General features: G+C 39.1%; 1 protein-coding gene across 1 annotated transcript in view; it reads right to left on the bottom strand.

Annotated features, from left to right (window-relative positions):
• Positions 1-575: 575 nt before the first annotated feature.
• The window catches only part of Rab18 (RAB18, member RAS oncogene family), a 34,366-nt gene continuing 18,433 nt past the window's right edge, over positions 576-16,508 (bottom strand). The window contains exons 3-7 of the mRNA XM_028873058.2: positions 12,100-12,161; positions 7,886-7,958; positions 6,334-6,452; positions 5,633-5,699; positions 576-2,278 (exon numbers count right to left, since the gene is read on the bottom strand). Of these exons, the coding sequence (XP_028728891.1) occupies positions 2,103-2,278; positions 5,633-5,699; positions 6,334-6,452; positions 7,886-7,958; positions 12,100-12,161 (497 nt within the window). The 3' untranslated portion in view covers positions 576-2,102. The remainder of the gene's footprint in view (positions 2,279-5,632; positions 5,700-6,333; positions 6,453-7,885; positions 7,959-12,099; positions 12,162-16,508) is intronic.

Below are 16,508 nucleotides of genomic sequence, written 5' to 3' on the forward strand. Positions count from 1 at the left end.
ATTTGAGTCCTATATTCACATGTCCTCTTGCTGAGGATAGTAAAGGGAAATGTAGTTCCTGTACAAGTCCATCTAGAGATAGCAAACAATACAAGGTTATACAATAAACCTATCAACATTAATTTATTTGAGTGTATGGGCTTGTACATGTGTACCCACATGTATATAGAGACCTGAGATTGATGCTGAGGCTTCCTCAATTGCTCTCCACTTTATTCTTTGAAGCAAAGTCTCTCTCAATTGAACCCAAAGCTTGCCCACATGAGTACTCTAGCTCACCAGTTTGATTCTGGAGGCTCTGTCTCCGGCTTCTGAGTGTTGGAGCTATAGTTGCTGCTATTCACCTGGCATTTTAGGTGAGTTCTGGGGATGCAAACAACAGTCCTCAAGCTTGTGCAGCAAGTACTTTGTCCAATGAACCACCTCTCCATACACCACAATTAATTTTTAAAAGTTACATTCAAGTGACTCATATTTAAGTTCTGATCAAATCAAAACGACAATCTAATGGTAATAAAGATGACGTAACTCATGGAACAAGAATAAGCAGAAGCCTTGTCAAGACAGACTCAAAATGTACATAAATCTAAAATTTAATGCAACATGACCAAATTATAAGTGTATTGTGAGCTACCTTCCTCTAACATTATAGAAGCAAAAGTCTTATATTTAATAAAAATATACAGAATGTATAAAAGCTCTAATCACATGTAAACTACCAAGTATAAATGAAGTAAAATGTAAGGTTTCCATACATGAAGACACCCTGTTCAGAAAAAAGCCAAGCTGAAGTAAACCCACTAACACACATATTGCAAAGGTACACAAAAATGTTTATCATTTACCATTGTACATAGAGATAACTGCAAAAATTAATATTAGAATCTTAATGAGGGGTAATACAGTGACTAGCCTAAGTACATATTACTTATGGAGCATAAATAGCATAGGTCAATGTAAATTAAATAATGGATGAGTGAAAAAACATACAATGTATTATAACAAGGAGTTAGAAAACTGAATACTGTGGAAAAGGTTTATTATTCTGTACAGGTTGGTTTTTAATAAACTATTGGCTACTTGTTACAGTAAATTATCAACAATCTCATTGTAATAGCATTTCCCCACCATTCAGAATCTGGAAGCAATACGCCCTTCTCAAATTATCATTTAGTGTTTTCTCCCCCACCTTCAAAACACAGAAAGAGGTTTTTGAATGGCAATTAGCCATTTATGGAAGCCATAAGCTACAGATAGTCATTACACAAGCCACAGTGAGGCATCTGACAAACACGACCAACACTTGTGAAAAAAGATGTTGGGTTTTAAAAGTGGAAGTATTTGAAGGAGTTATACTGTTCATGTCCTTCTGAATCCCAAATGAGGGAAAGTCTTACTGCCATCCTGCCAGATGCCATGTAACTAAAACATTGCACCAAGGATCAAGAACCCAATGTGTGCAATGGATTAAAGTTCCAGGTAACTGAGCTAATCACTGGAGTAAATTAAAATACCAAACTGCTTTAACTTATCAATACTATTTTGGAAGCATCATCAGAACAAATAGAGATTTAATTATGAATTAGCCTGGGCTACATTCTGAACTGAGAATTTTACTTAGTACTAAGACTCTCAAACATCCTAGAAAAGCTGTGAATCATGCTTTGTTATTCCTCAAGGGAAACTGGATAGGCTTGATGATACCTGCATACCTTCCCATGGTTCTAGTTCTACATACCAAGTAATTCAGTAATTGATCAGAGTATTTAAGCAAAAAGGAGAACAAAAGCAGACTTGCAGCAACATATACTAGACAGATGATATTTTTAAAAAATGACATGATAAATGTAAATCATAAAATCAAATGTACTCATGAAGGTACACCTATTTTACGTTACATAAAAAACTATAGACTGCAAACTGTGCATGCGTACCATAACATTTCACCTGGGAAAGCCAATGAGGGGATTTCTTGCAAATACTCACTGCCATGATAGAAACGATTATGTGCAAACTGCAAGGTCCCTAAGAGCAGTTAAGAGTTTATATACAGAAAGATGTCACTATCTGATCAACTATGCAAGAGATGGACTCCCCAGAGTTTATAGCACAGAACAGTAACCACCACAGGCTCCTCCTCCATGGCTCTCTTCCCTGTGTGACAGCTTGACTCCTTTGTTCTGGTTCTCACTTTCCCACAGTCCAGGTGTCTGAATGATCTTTTCAACAAGCTCCTCAAAGGCACACTGAACACCATCGCAGGTTTTTGCACTTGCCTCTAAAATTCAAGGAAAAGGAACACAGTATAATTTTTGTTGGACATATTCTCATGTGTTTTTGGAGAATTATTATGGCATAGATAGAAGCTTACAAGATATTGATAATCAAATCAGCATTTCTTGACACAGGTTTAGAATTAGTAAATTTATTCCACTCCACACACACCGCTACTTTAAGTCTACCCACTAGTGTATTAGGTTAGCCCTAAGATTTGTAAAGCAACTGCAACTTGTAAGGCACTACCCAAAACAGCGGTCTAAGTTTTTCTTAAGTTTTCAGTTAATTCTTCAAATGAGCCCCCAAAGCAGATAGCATTCCTAGTTTAAAATAAGGAAACCCAGGCTCCAATGTAAACAACTAACTTGAATTTTCTGAATGTGGAGCTATGTATGACACACAGCTAGATGACACACAGCCACCGGTGCATTCTGTGTGTGCTCTCAGGGCCCTGTAAGCTGAGTGCTTATCTGTCTTTCTCACTATCCAAAGATCCCTTGCATTCCTTCTTTACTATCACAGATGATGCTCTAGAGTCTTTCAGTTTTTAATACTGAGGACTGAATCTATGGCTTTGTGCATGATAGGTATGTGTGTTCTACCACTGAGCTAAACCTCCAGTTGCTGATCTAGGGTGGAAAAAGATGTTTGGGAGTGGGGCAACAGAAACAATTTGGCAAAGATTCTCTGGTCATCCCACTATGAAGTTTACAAGCTTCCTGCCTGTCCTGTTACTCTGTGGAAAGGTGAGCTGCCCATACCACCCCTTCTCCAGCTCCCGGGACCCCACCCCTTCTCATTTACCAAAGGCTCATGCACTCTTTTCTAACAGTATCATTCAATCTAAATGTCTGCTAATATTTTCCATCTTACGAACAAGACAGACTTGTTCTAGAGTCCACATACCTACCACGGAGCCACCCAGTGTCTCTATTCTTCATGGAAACCATCCTAGAATGTTGTTTGTATATGCTGCTTTCACCAACTCACCAATCCCATCCAAGGGGCACATGTACCAGGGAACTCCCACGTCTACCTACATGTGCCTATGCATACATGCCTATGATAAACTTTAACTTTTAAGTTAGGCACAGTAATAAATTATCAACAATAACTAATAACAAAATTAAGTAATTATTATAATATGCTATAATAAAATCTCGTTCTTCATATTTGCAGAACAAGACTGACCATGGTAACTGAAACTCTGAGAGGGTGTGCTGCGTGTAGGGGCAGGCACAGTCTACCCTGGCTTTTGTTCCCACGAATCCATTAAGGGCATTCCTTTCACGGCCATCAGCACTGGTTCCACTGGTCACCTCACCTGACATCCTTGGCATTTGGTATTACTAATCACTTCCCTCTGTAAATACTCTCACTCCTGTGACTCCCAGCACAGTCAGTATGCCTTGGAATCCTCCTGTCTCAATGGCATGTCACTCATGGCCTTTCTGCTGGCCCCTCATTGGAATATCCTAGAGGTCAATCTCCAGCTCTTTTGAATCCACATTCTTGGAAAATTTTCACTAATTACAGCATTTTAAATGCCACTTAAACAACTAGCATGTCTACTGGATATCTGAACACTGTCTCATTCTGTGTCTAAGTAAAATTCTTGATTCTCACTTCCCCACATCAAATCTGCTTTACCTCAGTCTTCCACACCCAGGTAACAGAAATACAACCCACCTACCACTTGGTCAAGCTAAACATCTGTAGTTGTCTTTAACTGTTCTCTTTCCTTGGTCTCATCCAATTTTCCCACATATACTGTTAGTTTTAACATTCTGAGTATCTCCCAGAGCTGTCAATTTTCCAAGACCTGCTGGTTGCAAGTGCACCAGCTTTATTCCTCTGGACCACAGAAAGAGAAGAATCAGCTTCCTGCTTTCACTCCATAGACCATACTCTACATGTAAGGTACTCTAGAAGAGTACCAACTATTGCATGGCTTTCTGCTGCACACATGTAGTATGTATTTCATCTTGTTACCATACTCTAATCTCATGTCCTACCAGCTTCTTTCTCCCAAATGCATGTTAAGCTCCAGTCCACAAGCTTCCTTTCTGTTTCTAAACACACTATGCTGTCCCCTGCCTCTAGGAAACTTGCTACTGTCTCAGCATCTAGATGCGCACACTGGCATTCTGCTCAGCTACGTCAATAGCTTTCCCTGTGTGGTCACCATGCCTGCACTCTGTCCTCCTTTCTTTCCTTCACAGCACTGCTTACTTGTTAAACCTGCTTTTTTACACTAGAATGCAAGCCCCAGGAGGGCAGAGCATTTGTTTGTCTGTTCAATGTTATATCCTCCATGTCATGAAAAATGGGGAAAGCTAATATATGGAGATGTGGGACATGCAGCAATTCAATAGTAAAGGTGGCATTCAATTCTCTTCAGAACAGCAGCTAACCACCCACTTACACCATCCTGCTTCAAGTCCATCTGCAGGTTCCTAGTATTTGAATAACACAGGATAACTAGATCACTAATTCCAAAAGTTGCTGCCACATCAGAATCAGTGTGGGTAATTTTTTTAAAACAAGAGAGAGAAAGAGAGAGAGAGAGAGAGAGAGAGAGAGAGAGAGAGAGAGAGAGAGAGTGAGTTCACACATGCAAACTCATGAGCTGGTGCCTACAGAAGCCAAAGGATCTCCCCGGATTTGTGAGTTATGTACACAAGTGCTGGGAATCAAATGTGGGTCCTCTGAAGAGTAGTAAGCACTCCTAACTGCTAAGGCATCTCTCCAGCCTCTACTTTTAAGATACTTTTAGTTCCATGAGAGGAGAGAGAAAAGTTCACAGATGATTCAGATACAGTCAGATCACTCTTCTAGAGAAGAGGTTGAGAAACTTCTGCAAACAGCCAGAGACTAAGTATTTTTGGCTTTGTGAGCCATATAACTTGATGGGAACTACAAACATTCACGTAGCATAAAAGCAGCCAAAGGCAGTAAGTAAATTTAAGCATCCCTGTATTTAGTATAATGGGGGAGTGGTCCATGTTTTAGCTTGCCAACCTTGAGCCTCAAACACTAGTATGCCTAGAAACCATACAAAGACATCACTAAAATTCAGATTCCAACTGAAAAACTGGGTCAGGGCCGGGGTTGATGCATTTCTATTAGTACCAAATTCTCAGATGATGCTGATACCCTGTGTACCAGTGGGTAAAATTCAACTATACTCTATGATTTCAACCAAAAGAAGAGGAATTTCATTCTACAGTTAGATTATGTATCATTTGACAACAATGAACTGCATATATTTTATGGTTCTTTAAGGAAATAATTCAACAAAACCACAATTTAAAGTTTTTTCCTTAAGATTGGAAAGATTCACTTACTCACTTACCTATGAACAACATAGAATGCTTGCGTGCAAATTTCAGGCCTTCATTTCTATCAACTTCACGATTTTCCTAAAAGATAAAAGCAGCAAATTTTAAAAGCTGCCAGCCATTTGTAGAGGTGGTGAGGCATGACTGTATTTTCAACTGCTTAGAACCATCTGAATGGTGGGGTGTGTCTGTATTCCCAACTACTTAGAAGGCTGTGGTGGTCTGAATAGGGATGACACCCATAGATTCATGTGTTTGAATGCTTAACCCATAGGGAGTGGCACTATTAGGTGTGGCCCTGTTGGAGGAAGTGTGTCGATGTGGGGGCAGGCTTAGAGCTCATACACTCAAGCTATGCCTAGTGTGATAGACAGTTCACTTCCTGTTGCCTACAGATCAAGATGTAGAACTCTCAACTACCTTTCTATCACCATGTCTGCCTGCATACTGCCACACTTCCTGCCATGATGATAACACTTGCTATGGACATGGTGTCTCTCAACAACAATAGCAACTCAAACTAAGACAAAGGCTGAAAGGATTTTAATTCTGGGACCAGCCTAGGTAAGCTAGCATTAAAATTAAAAAGGGTTGGGATACAGCTCCATGGTAGAACATGTGTCTAGCATGCAGGAAGTGCTGTGTTTAAATCTCATTTTTCCTCCTCTCCCCTCCCCAAAAAGAGCTACCCAAATGTCAAGTGTCTGCTTTTTACCTTATCAATTTTATTTCCAACTAGCATGTTTACTATGTCATTTCTTGTACAGTATGTTTCCAATTCATTTAACCAATTATCCAGTTTAACAAAGGTGTCTCTTCTTGTGACATCATAAACTGAAATGAAAGCAAAGCCACTAATTTAAAAATCACACAAAATAAGAGCAATGACTTATTTTTGATACTCGCTAAAAGCTAACAATAGTGTATAAGCAAGTCTGTTTTTGTGAATCCTTCACTGCTTACTAGTGAATACTTAAAACAAATTTAAATCATTAACACACATAGTAACATTATATCCTATGTGGCAACTGACAATAAGTTAAACAAAACTGCAGCTCGATAATGTTGAGGTCTACCTGAGCACAATATCTTAATCTAAATCTTAACAGGATATCAAAATATTACATGACTTTAAACATCTATGAACCTCTTATTTTTTTTAACAAGGATCAGAATTTGTAACTTTAAAAAAAGTCAGTGTCATTATTATGCTGGCTAGTTTTATATCAACTGGATACAAGCTGCAATTATCTGAAAGGAGGAAACCTCAATTAAGAAAATGGCTTCATAAGATCCAGGTGTAGGGCATTTTCTTAACTAGTGATTGATGGAGGAGGGCTCTATCCATTCTGGATAGTGCCAAACCTGGACTGATGGTCCTGGGTTCTATAAGAAAGCAGGCTGGAAAGCCACGAGGAGCAAGCTGGCAAGCACGACTCCTCCAAAGCCCTGTATTAGCTCCTGCCTCCAGGTTCCTGCCCTGTTTGTGTTCCTGTCCTGACTTCCTTCAATGATGAGCTATGATGTGGAAGTATAAGTCAAAAAAACCTTTCCTCTCCAACTTGCTTTTGGTCATGGTGTTTCATCACATCAAAAGAAACGCTAATTACGACAAAAACCAAGTGAAACTCATCCTGGTGGCTTCCTCTGTTGTTACTTTTGTCTTGTATCATCTTGCATCACAAAAAGCTCAGTTTCCAAACTGTTTGCCACTCTTAAAAAATAACATCAAATGGAAGATGACTATGACCTTCTCAGCATATTATCTGAAAACCAAATATTCTGGTTTTAAATTTTGATTGATTATGAACCCTAACTGGTGTTTTGTGCTACTTTTGATAAAACAGATTCTACTTAATAACAAATACTCTGTTTACAGACTGAAGCAAGTGTTAATTTACTGATAAATGAAGACTAGTTTCAGTAATGCTCTGGACAGATGTGGACTAATTTTCAATTTATGTCCTCATCAACATGTTTTTTAAAACCAAAGATAATGGTCTTCTCTTTTTTAAATTTCCACAGAGTTGAAAAAAGTTAGGTTTAATGTTCAATAATATCAAATAAAGTCTCTATAACTTACAAGTACATATATATGAACACATACACCCAAAAAAGTACCCCTAAAGAAAATTAAAATATGAATCTTTCTAGATTAGAAATTTCAATGGATAGTATTTTAAACGATGGACAGTATTTAACAATGGATGGTATTTATCAATGGATAGTATTTATCAATGGATAGCATATTAAGGTTAAATCCTTACCTAATATAACTCCCTGTGCACCTCTGTAATAGCTGGGAGTTAATGTTCTGAACCTCTCTTGACCAGCCGTATCCTGGAAATGACAATCAATTACTACTAAGTAAAGCCAGGTATAAATATCATATCTTCAATGTTATTGAGCATATTTAAGCAAATCAAAAAATTATTAAAAACATTTAGAACTTAAATACAATGTACATTTACTAGTAAGTGTTACACATATAAAATCAATTAACACTGGGTCATCTCTAGAAAAACACAAGTGAAGGTTTTCTGCCATGACAGTCTTAAGATTTTTATCACACATGAAACCCAGTTCTTTGACAGCATGATTCTAAACTTCAGATACACAATCAAATTATCTGGGAACATTTATGTCTAATCTCTGAAGATTCTGACAGAATCCATCTAGGAAATCTAGGTTGGGGAAGGAAAACCCAATCTTCCTAGGTTGTTATGATGAAGTGAAGCTGAGGACCACCGATTTAGAGAAATACAGGAGTAGTTTATTTCAGGGAAGGGATTTTAAAGATCTGCTTCAAAAAAGAGGCTACATTTTCTTTTAGGAAAATACAAAAAATGAAATGTATTACAGCAAGAGGAGAGAGGGAGCAGGGAAGGAGAGAGAGAAAGAAAGGAGGAGGAGGAAGAGGCGGGAGGGACTAATTTCATCTTCTTCCAGGCCTCCTTCCTGGTCTTTCCAGCACCCCTGGATTGTGTTTCAAGGTATCGAGGATCTTACAGAGCTCCATCTGGCAAACTGCTGCTTCAACCTATTATAATGAAAGGTTTACTAAATAAAGTCTTAGTAACAGCCAGGCCCATTAATATCAGTATATGGTCCAGTTTAAGGTTTAAATATTTACTATCTAGCCTGGCCTGCTGATATAAGGTAACCCAAATGAAAGTAAAGACACACATCAAACCTCATCTTAGCGGCCAGGATCACTGTGCAAAAGCAAGGTTTGCTATGGACCAAGCACAAGCTCCTGCAGACATAAAAAGTGTCCATAACCTCTGAGACGTTTGTTAAGATTGGAGAAGAATTTTCAAACAGCAACAAGAGGTGCCAGCAATATGGAGTGTCTTTGTCTGGCCAAAGAAGAGAATGCTGTAAAACAACAGAGAGTATCTGAGGAAATTCAGAGTCTCACAAGAGACACTTAAGAAGAGGTTTGAAATACGCCATCCTTGCTCCCAAATTCATAGCAGCAGAGGATGATACCCCTAGCTCTGCTACATTTCAGATAAAGACATAACACAGTTAAACTTTCTGATCAGAAAATTGTAGTGAAAAACCAATTTCTCTTTTCAAATTCTCAGGCTTCAAAGTTTCTTGCAAAACCTCCCTCTCACTTACAATCACTCAATTTGCATACATACTTAAGTTTAAAAAACAATTTTATAAACTAAAGCTTCATCAAGCAGACATACTATCTAAAGCAGATTATAACTGATAATGATAGAGGTAAATATTTTAATCATCATGACATGGCTATCATTGAGTGATCAAGACTCAAGTTTGTAAAAGAAGTCAACTGGGAACCATGATACAACTTTCAAGTGATAGAAAAATTAAGTGTATAATTCTGCCACAATAGAACGCAACTTTTTTCAATACACCCATACAGAATGCAACTAAATAAAGGTTTTCTGCCATGTTGGACTTAAGACTTTTAATCACACATGAAATCTACTTCATTGAAAGCTAGAAAAATATATATTACCAACGGTCAGAGACTTAAATCTGCATCTATTTGAGACAATCCAATTCAGGAAAATGAAACACTGGCTGGAGAGATGGCTCAGCAGTTAAGGGCCCTTACTGCTCTTGCAGAGGACCAGGGTTTTGTTCCTAGTATCCATCTAGTCAAACACAATAGTCTGTAACTCCAGTTCCAGGGGAACCCAAGGCCCTTTTATGGTCCCTGGGGACAACAAATATGCACCCGGTACACAGAAATACATGCAGGCAAACACTCATACACATAAAATAAAAACTATACTGTAAAAAGACAAGTTATTGTCAGAAACATATTTTAGCAATTACATACAAAGAAGCAACAACATTCAACTACAATACTGGAATTCTCAGAATTCCATCATGAGAAGCATTTAAATACTCCAGGTTTGTTTGTTTAATTTTTATTGTTGTCTTTGTCTTTGTTTTCAAAAAGAGAAAGGGAACAGAAGAAAAGCTATCAATAGCAAAACTGTTTCACAATTCAAAAACTGTTTCACAAGATCAGTGGTGAAACAGAAAATTCCAATAATTAATTTCTAGACCAAGCACAGGGCAATCTAGTATGAACTCTGAGAACAACTTCAAAACTGCCTGGGGCTGAGATGGCTAAGGAGGTCAGAGCTGCCTGTGTTTGACCCTGGAATCCCGTGGTGGAAGGAGATAACAGATTCTGAAAAGTTATTTCCTCACCTACAAGTACTGTGTGTCCTCACTCATTCATAGCCCCCCCACACACACACACACCACGTAATTTTGATCATTTTGTATGTGAAAGTAATTTTGACAATTTGTATGTGAAAACTTAACTAAGACCAGATGTTAAACCCTTGGCACTTTTTGATTCATTTATACAAATGTGTTAGTATAATTTCTTGCACCACGGCATTAAACGAGATTTTATAATAACTGTGAACTTCATAGTCAGACATCAAACTTTTGCTTGTGTTTGTCTTAAAACCAGAAATAAATATTAAGTATATTGCCATCTTTGTTGAGATGAAAGAGGCCAATCCTTTTGTATGCTGTGGTTTTATTTTCTAATGGGGAAAGGCAAGGAAATTAAAGCTTACTAAAGACAAATATGGATTAAACCCAAGGGCTGAGAAAGCCTGAGGAAGGCGAAATAACCGAATTCAGAGCGTCCAAGTGAGGCAAGGGTGTAGAAAAGAAGAGAAAACAAGCTCCCAGAGGCCATGTGTATCATGGTGAGTGTGCACTTTGGAAGTAGTGGGGGCAGGGCTATGAAGCTAACAAGGAGAGGAACTCACAAGGAGAGGAACTCACTCACTGTATTCTATAAACAAAACAACAGAAATTAGGGTAAATTATGGACTCAAACATTCCTAATATTGTCCGGAAGCCCTTCTCCCCAAATATGACATGACACTCAGATGTTATAAAGAAAACAAATAACCGAATCAAATAAATACCAGAAAGCTTTGATAAGGCAAAAGTATCCCCTAAGTTTCCTTCCCATTCCACATTATCTTCACCAAGCTTTGAGTGGTGTGACAAACTACAAAAACCCTACAGGGTAAGAGAGTCAGGGCTATAAACACTCGTAAGACATAAGCACATATTTACCTTAAGCAATTTTAAAGATAAATGACAGAGCAGAAAACATAGCAAGCAAAGAGTGAACATTTTTATTATGTAAAGATTTTATTTTTCCAGAAATAGTCCTTTATTACAGTTAAGTGAGAATTCAGTTGAAAGTAAACTGAACAGACAGATAATAAATTGTTTAAGCACCAAAAAAATCTACGAGTCATAAAATCTCTTTATTATGCCTGGGAAACTTTAGAATTTATTTACTATCTGATGTGACTGCTTACATTATGAAGATAAAGAATCAGCATGGAAGTATCTACCAGTCCTTATATGTCAGAAGATGGTTACAATAACATAACTCTTTATAATAAAGACTTTAAATCATGGAAAAAACAAATGTTAATATAAAGTGGACTATGAACAGAAGTAAATTGTTTGCAAATATGACCACTATCAGAAAAACTCGGAAATACAATGTAAGTAAAAAGTTATTAGAGAGACATAAATGAGAAAGGATAGCAATGCGTCCAGAAATGAAGGTGCTGGAGGAGAGCATGTGACAATCCGATCAGTGGGAGTGAAGACAATGGCAGATCTGCACACCCTTTCAGCCACCATTGCCGCTGCTAGCCTTACAGCCCCAACAACTAGATAGATAAGCACACACACATGCACAAAGTGGGATGTTCGCCAGCCCCAGTGAAATGTTTTCCTTTATAAGAGTTGCCGTGGTCATGGCCTCTCTCACAGTAAGAAAACTCTAACTAAAACACAGCTCTTCTAGAGGATCTGAATTGGGCTGCCAACATCCATAGCTGGCGACTCAAAACCTCCTATAACTCCTGCACAACAAGGCATATAGACATATAATAAATAAAATAAAAATACATTTTAAAAAGTACATTTTAAAAATTCTTACCCATATTGCAAGTTTAGCCTTATTTCCATCCACTGAAATCGTTTTCACCTTAAAGTCAACACCTTGAAGAAATGAAAATTTTGGTAAGTCATCCAGTAAAATATGATTTTTAAGTTTATTATAAAGAAAACCAGAAAAAAGGAAAAAATACTTTATCAATGCCTATCTTCTGAAAACTCTAGACCTGAAAGATGAAGGTATTAATAAGGACAGCTCAGGATTAACAGTGTAGATGGGAAGAAGGCTTTAGGACTCAGAAAAGGAAAGCTCAAATTCAAGTGCGATGATCACTGTGCAGACTGAAAATCAGCAGCTACAATTAAAGTGTGAATCCAAAAATGAGTGGGTTTTTTTCTGATTGCAGATCATGGCTGTTTTCAAGGACTCTATATATCTTTGTTCAGAGTACTGTGTAACCCATGACAAGGGCACTACACCCATGAACTGCCAGCAATATGGCTGTCTGCACAAGACAACATAGGTTAACACACCAACATGGAGTGGGGAAAATTTTGTAAGGACCTATCCCTAAAGAAGACTGCAGGTAATCAGTCAGTGGCTGCTAAGAGAGAGAATCAGTTTACTTCAGAGATGAGCCCTCTGATAGGTTCCCAATCCTACATGGTCAGCCCTAAACACAAGTGCATACAGGTGTCACTAACTAGACTCAGTAGGCTGTGTGTGTGTGTGTGTGTGTGTGTGTGTGTGTGTGTATGTGTGTGTGTGTGTTGTGTGTGTAGTGTGTGTGTGTGTGTGTGTGTGTATGTGTGTAAAACAGTAATAAGAATAGAAGTCATGAATTCAGGAGAGGATATGGGAAGGGTATGGGATGAGTTGGAGAGGAAAAGGAAGAATGATGTAATTACAATGTGCTCATGCATGAAATTCTCAAAAACTTAAAAATTAATAAAAAAGGGTGCTGTTTACCAAATCAACCACTAACACAAATCTTAGCTATAAGTGGCTGGGGAACTAGTAAACATGTAAAAGGATCACCTTCTCCTTGTCTTATGAACTCAACTTTTTTTCCTATGAAAAAAGAAGTTTTATATAACTTATTCAATGATCACATGCAACTGTATTTTTTTTAAATGTGTATAAAAACACTCAGGCCAATCCCTCTACCAGTCTTCCTAAGTAAAAAGAACTTTGGCCCAAAGTTCTCTAAAAAGCTGCTATGAATATTAAGGAGGGCGTCATAAGATATCAAATAAGGCCACACACAATAATTTCTCTCCTTTCCAGGAAAAGGAGCTGATACAGGCCATCTGGACCAAATGAACAGTAACTGTTCACATGTCTTTAAAATATCATCAGTGCAGGCTACTCTTCTGGCCAGAGGGAAACATTAGCTCAAAACAAGATCCTACGAGCTTGTCACAATTAATTCACAACAGAGCCAACTAAGATGAGCAACACCCTCACATGCTAGCTTGTTTTCCAAGACAGGGTTTCTCTGTGTAGTCCTGGCTGTCCTAGAACTCACTCTGTAGACCAAGCTGGCCTCAAATTCAAATCTGCCTTCCTCTGCTTCCCAAGTATTGGGATTAAGGGTATGAGCCACCACAACTAGCATACTAATTTTTTTTTTTTTTTTTTTTTGAGACAGGGTTTATCTGTGTAATAGCCCTGAATGTCCTGGAACTCACTTTGTAGACTAGACTGGCCTCGAACTCACAGAGATCTACTTACCTCTGCCTCCCAAATGCTGGGATTAAAGGCATGTGTCACCACTGCCTAGCTTACTAAATGTTTTCTAAAATGTAAGCTTTACATTTATTTTTAAAAATATGTCACAATACACTAGTATATCAGAATCTTTGGAGGTCTTCTGGTAATCCATTACATATAAAACTTAAGTAAAAATATGCATTATATCTAGTCTTCTATATGACAAAGATACAAAGACATATATGCACATAAACACACACACACACAAATTTGTATGTTGAGCTCTAGTAATAAAGAAATTAATCAAGCTCTTAGAACAACAAGCAATAATTAATGAAAGGACAGTGGACTAAAAAGTCCAAGAAAAACCAAAGTATAAAATTTCTTCTAATCTGTGCAGGCATATCCAGGGCCACCCCCACTGGGGAACTACAGGCAGCAATTGATGGAGGAGGGAGAATCACTCTTCTTGGAGGATGTGGCCACTGGTAGCATTCCCATGCTCTAGTATAAGCCCCACAGTCATAAGGGCTAAGCATGGCAAACAAAATAAAACCCCTCAACAGGAGGAAAACCATGCTTCATACTGGAAACCTAGCCAGCTTCCCTGGCCTAGAGAGGTAATGGGCTTTACAAAAGAATATAGCACCTCCATTTTGCTAGGTCAGCACAATTCCTTATTGTTAGGTCTCAAACCAAGGACAAATCTCACTCAGTACCTGTGACTCCTTCCAGCACTTCACACCCCACCCCTACCTGAAACCTCTTCCTGCCAGGGGCTAGGCTTCTGCTTCCCTTCCCCCAGCTTGATCCCTATATAACTTAGCCATTTCGGCTACCTAGTTCTCTTGGCTAGACCACCTCTCTTGGTCAGCAGCTCCTCTCTTGCTCTCCCTCCCCATTTCTCCTCTCATGGTCCAGTTTAGTCTGCCAGCCATGTTCTTCCCGGACTCTTCCTTCTGCCTGCTTTCTATCTACAATAAAAAAAAAAAAAATCTGCATACTTTAGAAGTAGTCATGTCTTCCTCCTTTTATTTCATTTTTTTTCATTCACTTACTGTTATGCCCATATCAACACAGGGACCCCCAAAAGACCATCATGGAGACCAAATCCCATATGTAAAAGCAAAGAGCCTTTATTTCAAGCTCAAGCTTGGACTCTCAGTCTGTCCAATGCACCAGTGAGAGCAGAGAGCCCTGAGCCCAGGCAGGGTAGTGTTTTAACATAGCAGAGGTTGGGGTGAGGGGATTTCCAGAGTTCGGAACCCTAATTAGCTGACATTTGTCTAGGGGTATCTTGGTAAAAAGGAAATAGGTATGTGCTAGGCTCAGAAGCATCTGGTGACCTTATCTAACAATATCTAACTGTTGGAATGTTTGGGATGTCAGATTCTTCCCCTTAAATGCTGGCCCTCCCTTGGTGAGGTCAGCTTATGGCTTTTCCTGGATCAGGGTGTTACCTGTCCATAAGCCTGTCATGGCAGCTGTGTAGTCAAGCTGTTTTGGGCCCTCCACACTTAGCACATTCTAAATCTTATATACTCACAGATAAGTGTAGATATCATCCATCATCAATGAAACCTCTCTTTACAGCAAATGGAGACTATCACAAAAAGCCCCAACTGAACAGAATGCCTAAATCAACAGATCACAAGTCCAGCCCCAGATGATACATCTAAACCATAGCGCCTGCATTTATTGACTTGGAGAAAATGGTGAAAGAGGGAGCAGAAAGATTTTAAGAGCCAGAACACCAGGAAGTCTACTATGATGCAGTCTCTCCTAGAAATGGCCATATAAACAAGACCAGAATAATGGCAATATCAATGAACAAGTTAATATGGAAGGGGGAAGTTTGGGGGGAATCCCACACCTAGGGATGTAAGGATTGTGTCCTTAATTACATCACCAGCCTGCAATGGCGTCCCAGCCTAAAAAGCGGGCGTGTTCTGTCTGTCCCCTCTCTTTCCTTATTCTCTCTCTCCCTCCCTCCCTCCCTCCCTCCCTCCCTCCCTCCCTCCCTCTCTCTCTCTCTCTCTCTCCCCTCCCTCCCTCCCTTCCTCCCTCCCCCGCCTCTCTCTCTCCCCCCTCTTCTCTTTTAATAAAGCTCAGAAAGGTAACCATGGCTCATGATTCTTCTGTCACCAGCACTCTCCTCTGTCGGCATGGCCACCGCATAACCAATAAGGGACAAAAAACTAACTATAGGCAGGTGATGACTGCTGAGAGAAGGAAATTTTGCTTCTCCCAGAGAGGAGTCCTTACTTAGGGGTTCATCACCTTTAAGCCCAGCCTTGGAGACCAAAGGTAAAAAAATGAAAAAGAGCCCAATGGACAGCTGCATGTGAGCCCATAAAGAGATTCTAATGGACTTTGACTTGGACAATTAGAAAATGCCCTCAATTCTGGCTTCTCCTGACTCCTGGCTGAGGACCTGGGATGCTAATCACTTTTGCCTTTATTTTCCCCTTGCATCTCTTTTCAGTCATCAGCCAAAAATTTCCTTTACTCCCTACAACTGGCAGCTATATAAATAAAACAAGTGGTGAACTTTTGGGATCTTTCGGATGGGACCACTGGAGATGTGTCTCAACTACCACCCCATGCAGCTCTCAGAAAGCTGACTGGTCATTACCCCAGTTGCCTGACAGCAGTTAGGGTTAGCCATTCAGAGGGAATGATGACAGCAGCAGGTAGAAAGTGGCTAAGCAGTTTAGGGTAAAAAGACCCCAAAGAAA

This window comes from Peromyscus leucopus, chromosome 5 (assembly GCF_004664715.2).
Source record: "Peromyscus leucopus breed LL Stock chromosome 5, UCI_PerLeu_2.1, whole genome shotgun sequence".
NCBI classification, from domain to species: Eukaryota; Metazoa; Chordata; class Mammalia; order Rodentia; family Cricetidae; genus Peromyscus; species Peromyscus leucopus.